The sequence below is a fragment of the Amyelois transitella genome, chromosome 21 (assembly GCF_032362555.1).
Source record: "Amyelois transitella isolate CPQ chromosome 21, ilAmyTran1.1, whole genome shotgun sequence".
Taxonomy (NCBI): Eukaryota; Metazoa; Arthropoda; class Insecta; order Lepidoptera; family Pyralidae; genus Amyelois; species Amyelois transitella.
Genome location: NC_083524.1, coordinates 6889700 through 6895331, shown reverse-complemented (window position 1 = coordinate 6895331; position 5632 = coordinate 6889700). Strand labels below are relative to the sequence as shown.

General features: G+C 36.3%; 1 protein-coding gene across 1 annotated transcript; it reads right to left on the bottom strand.

Annotated features, from left to right (window-relative positions):
• Positions 1–670: 670 nt before the first annotated feature.
• Positions 671–5409, bottom strand: LOC106138747 (beta-1,4-glucuronyltransferase 1-like). Its single transcript, XM_060950417.1, has 4 exons — positions 4307–5409; positions 3497–3617; positions 1418–1543; positions 671–963 (listed from the first exon to the last, which is right to left on the bottom strand). The coding sequence occupies exons 1-4, from the start codon at positions 5407–5409 to the stop codon at positions 769–771; spliced, it is 1545 nt and encodes a 514-aa protein (XP_060806400.1). The 3' UTR covers positions 671–768.
• Between the last annotated feature and the right edge of the window lie 223 nt (positions 5410–5632).

Here is a 5632-nt window from a genome sequence, read left to right as displayed (position 1 = left end):
GACAAAATGTCTTGAATACGGTATAATTTTTTATACAGAGAGATAGTAAGAGTACGATATAATAAATAATAATATACTAAAACTAAATAAATTAATATTACGGTGGTATTCTTAAGACATAATAAGGCAAAACCTTGAAAGAAAGAAATAAAAAAACGCTGTAGAGGTCAAAACAATAAAACACCTAAATTCTCCAACTGACCTTGAATACAGTAACGCAACCAATGAACCAGTTATTAATAAACAGATATTTTAGTGTACAATTTCAAGATCAGCTGATTCCAACCAAAGACTGCTTGAAAAAAAAAGATACTAACATTTGATTGGTCTCATTTGTGGTCGAATATTCTCGAAATGATGTGGTTTCATGTGTAGTAGATCTAGTTGTAGTAGACGTTTTTTTAACCTTTCGAGGACGACGTACTATTGGAAAACAAAAAGGGTTGCACAAATTTAGTATGGAATATTAAATTGACACTTCTGAGGAATGGTGATAAAGATGGTAATAATTTTTCCATGTATGGCATATGTAACATAAGATTGAACAGGGTGGTATTAAACACGCAAAAAAAGCCAAATCCATCCAAGCACAGTCTCAACTATAGAACTCTTACACAAACTTTTAAGTTGTATTTTCCCTATCGTATTTTGTGCCGTGATGTTGGGCGAATATATATTTACAAATGACTTACAATATTTACTAGTACTCCAATCTTCGTAACACAATACAGATTTATAGCACAGATTACAATTATATTAGTTGCAATACTAACTTCCCCAAGAAAGCCTACACAGCGTTCGATCTTCATACTTGCTCTTCAGTCTATCGATTAGTTTCTTATACCATCTATTGTTGTGTCTGATTGCTTGACCATTTTTGGAGCCACTTTTAGACGCGGCGTGACAGAGAAAGGCTCCATCGAGGACTATTAGACGGTAGTTCTGAAGGCAGAGTTCCAGCATCTGAACAACGAAAAATTAAATAAACCCGACGATAATCATATTCATGTAAAAATTATGAGCGTTATAATTATTATTTAACAAGTTATGTAAATTTATTAGGGAAAACCTGTTATGCTGATACATTATCTTTCAGAGCTCAACCTTAGTAAGTAAATCAATTTCGTTCAAATGTAGCACACAGTAGTGTTCCATTTTGATTTAACGTCACAGTAAATAAAACATCAAAGAGCCTGATGAAAACCTCATTTGATACGACATCTTGAACAGCCTTGAACAAGACTAAGTTGATAAAAGTTGGACTTATAGCTCTAAAACTAAATGTGATGGTGATGAATGAAGTTGAGTCTACTGCAAATCTTCTTCTACATAAAGATATTAAGAAACTTCAATAGCTACAATTATTGGTAGGGTTTCATCATAGATGAAAATTTGTAGGCGCTATATTTTCTCTTACCTGCGTCATTTTATCTTGCCGGCCTTCCCAGACCAGAATCTCGTTGTACCAAGGCTCCTTCTGCGTCCCAATGTACAACGGCTCCCATCGATGATAAGGGTACTCCCTGTGAGCTATCATCATTGGCTGAAATGTTATAATCATTAAATGGATATTCTAAGGAAAAGGCTTACAAATTTGGGATTCTTTTTTAGGCATTGGGTTAGCAACCTGTCACTATTTGAATCTCAATTCTATCATTAAGCCAAATAGCTGAACGTAGCCATTCAGTCTTTTCAGGACTGTTGGCTCTGTCTACCCCGCAAGGGATATAGACGTGACCATATGTATGTATGTATGGATATTCTAACTCAGTAGCTTTTATTCAAATAAATAAGACTTGGGGACTTTCAAGGTAACAGTGGGTAGGCATTGTTTTAGCTTGCGTGTTCTACCTTAGACCTCATCCTGCTAACCAACAGGCAATTTGAAATCAAACACAGTCAAATTCACAATAAAAAAGTTTAAAGAGCTTGTGCAAGTTACGGTAATGTGACTCATTCTGCACAGTGTTATACCAGAGGCCGCCATATTGTGATATGATAAAAATGTGCCAGTCGTAATGATCACGTATCTGTCATTAACTCGTTTAGATACACATTATTTGCAAGGTAAATCATGCGATGAATAATTTTCTACTAAAAAAATTTGGTAAATCTTCAAATCCCAGGCAAGATAAATCGTCTAGATAATTTATTCAAAAAAAACTTGCTCTCATTTTCATAACGGGCAGAAATGTTATCGTTATTTAAAACCAAAAGACCCAAATTTTGCATAAAACATTCCCTACACGACTCCTTCTAAATAAAATACCCATTTGTAACCATTTATAAAACTCATTTGTGGCACTGTGTAAAAATACAAAGAGTACAAAAAAATTTCTCAAGTCAAAAAAAAAAGAAAAATGTCGAAAGATGTTTGACAAAAATTAGAAGTCTTACAAACAAATTTTACAGTCCAAAAGTTTCCTATTAATTTTCGTCGTATTTCAAAGCGGCTACCGATAAGAAGAATCACGCAGGTTTCCATCGCAGAATGTTCTCGTAACGCAGAAAGTCGGTAAAATGGAAAGTTACTAGTAATGGTTAAACTCAAAATGACCCAGAACAAATAACATGTTCTTGTAAATATAACTAGGAACTTTGTATACGTATTTCATTGAAGCCAAAGAAAGCCAAGACCAAACCATTCTGTAAAGAGTATGTAACCGAGGACGAGGAAGAAGAAAGATAAGCACTCAAAAAGAACATTATCGCGATAGTAGTTTATTTCAAAAAAATTCCTAGCATCACATCTCTTAACACGTTAATTTGCGACGTGTCCTTTAAAGAGAATTCCAATAGTAAGTACGGCCACGTCCCATTGTAAAGTGTCACTTTCCAAGATGTATTGTATTGTACTAGAAAATACATTGCTCGTTGCACTCAGAGGTGCATTTGTCCCCTGACGCAAATGCAAGTTCCATTACGCTCTTATTCCGAGAACTGTACATATCTATCACTCATGCGACAGTTCACTTAAAAAAGAAATTAAACACAATGATTTATAGTTTAATTTTATTCCCTCTAGAGATGTGAGGACGCAACCGGAACGAATGTAATGACAATTATTAAGTAAGTAACGTTTGAACTGTCCCATAATATGAATTATTAAGAACTAGAGGCCGCCCGCGACTTCGTCCGCATGGAAACCCTATCAATCCCGCGTGAACTACGGAATAAAAAGAAGCCTGTATATTATTCTGGGTCTTCAGCTACCTACATACCAAATTTCATCGTAATCGGTTCAGTAGTTTTTGCGTGAAAGAGTAACAAACATCCATACTGACATACTCACAAACTTTCTCATTAATAATATGAGTAGGATTTGAATTCCAGGAAGATTATAATAGATTATACAAGGAGCAACACAATTTCTACACTTCTTTTTGGTAATCCCACGGAAGCGAAGTTTTGGGCTTAAGTGTCGTTTAAAATTTATAGCGATATCAATTTTCTATATGATAATGTAAACAAAGGTTCATAGTGATAAAATACTTACCTCAATTCCGACGGGTGAAGGTCTGGACAGCCAGGTCTGGAGACCAGGGAACCGCTGGCAGTGGGAGCAAGTCTTGGCGTGGAAGTACGAAGCCCTTTTAGCAGCTACCAATGATGATAGCCTGATGAAAATTAGAAACTTTTCATTCACGTCTATGCCCCTTGCGAGATAGAAAGAGCCATGAAAGACTGACCGGCCACGTACAGCTGTTACGCTTAATGGTAGAATTGAGATTCAAATAGTGACAGGTTGCTAGCCCATTGCCTAAAAGAAAAATCTCAAGTTTATTATAATTTCCCTTAGACGCCTTTTACGACATCCATGGGTAACAAGTGGAGTGGTCAATAAGTTTACGAACTTACAAGTTTGTTGATCACATGTGTAAAGCAGCTTCCTGGTTTGTGTGCTATTTGATGCATCTTCAAGCCAGGTTGCTAGTGTTTTATGCAATGTGATGACGCAAATGGTTTTAAATTAGTTTTAAAAGAATAAAAAATTTCTGCAATCATTTTGTCTCACACATTAATAAAGGAACGCGTAATAGAGATCCAACATGAAAAAGACCCTACATAATACGAGTACAAAACACCTTGTTACCCTGAAAGCCGTCATTATTGTTCTGCGATAAAAAGGTCTTTATTGTTACGACGTCGGTAACTAACGTTTCTCTCTGGATTAAGTCTATTCACGAAATCGTCCTTCAACCTGATCACGAACACTCAAAGGGAAACAGGTGGTCGTACAATCTATTATATCTAAAATCACATGGGTGTAACCAACGGACATCAAAAGATCTATTTATCAACTTACGTGTCTTTGTCGCGAGGGATAGGCTCCCCTCTCCCCACTTCAAACAGAGGCACCACAAAGATCGTCTTAGAGAATATACAGCCCTCTTTTCGCTTCTTACGGCCCATAAGCTTGTTCACCATCCTAAGGAATTTCGTAGCTAATCCTTCACTCGGCACCATTTCTATATCAGACACTATGAAATAGTTCGTCAATGAAGCGTTTCTGGCCACGTTTCTGCCAACGTTTATGGGATAAAGCATGTTGTTTATTTTCCTGTATGTGGGAATTACGATATTTGAGCCCATACAATCTTCGAATTGTAGTATCGGTGGCATTAAAGGTCTTTGTGACATTATTGACATCATTCTTTGAATTTTAGTTTGTCTCACCCATTTGATGTACTCTGGCCGCGTTGTTTTATTCAGCTGTTTATATTTCTCCATTTTTTCTTGCAACGTTTGTGTTATTGATTTTGTCACATTCGACGACATAGTCGTCTGAGGTACAGTTGCTCTCATATCGATTTGAAATGGGATTCTCGGAGGAATTTTGATAGGATAAAATAAGTGTAGGGAAACTTTGGACATTTCTGAATAACAATGGCAGAGGTGGTCCATAATCTGCATCGTTATATACAAATCATAATCAGGCACGAACACAGCTAAACTGATAGGTCCATCCCAAAATCTCGCAATTTCCACGATATGATATATAAATTCTGGTGTAGCTTGCGTGGCGTAAGTTAATGCATCGTATTTACTAAAATTAGCGTATGCTGTGCCCTTGATTGCATTGTAGATGACGTTATGAGTATTGGTCACGAATCCTTCAGGAGTTTTGTGCACACGGACACTATGCCAATTAAGTGCCTCAGGCAAGCCATAATTGAACTCGCAATAGCTGGTGTTCTCATTAGGCTGGAGGCCTTTAAGAAATGCTCCAGGCCTGTAGTCAAAATCACCTATTATGTCTCTGTAACGGAATTTGTCTTCGTGCTTGAATGCGTACAGATGCAGAATAAATGTCACGACGCCGATGAAGGAGATGAAAAGCAACGCGGTGGAATGTCTCATCATCCACCTCAGTGAATAAGCCGTGGATATCCTCAGGCATCTCGTCATTTTTAACTAACATTGTTTTTAAATTAATAAATTGTTTTTCATTATCTTCTTTGGAATTGTGTTTAGATTTTAGCTTCCAATCACAAATTGTTTATACTAATAACCATGGGATTTTTCTTTTACTTGATTTTTAAGTGAAATATTTTTAAAGTACTTCTTGAATTTACTTAAATTACTGCAAACGTCAACAAGAACAATTTTCATTCAAGTAGCAGATATTGAC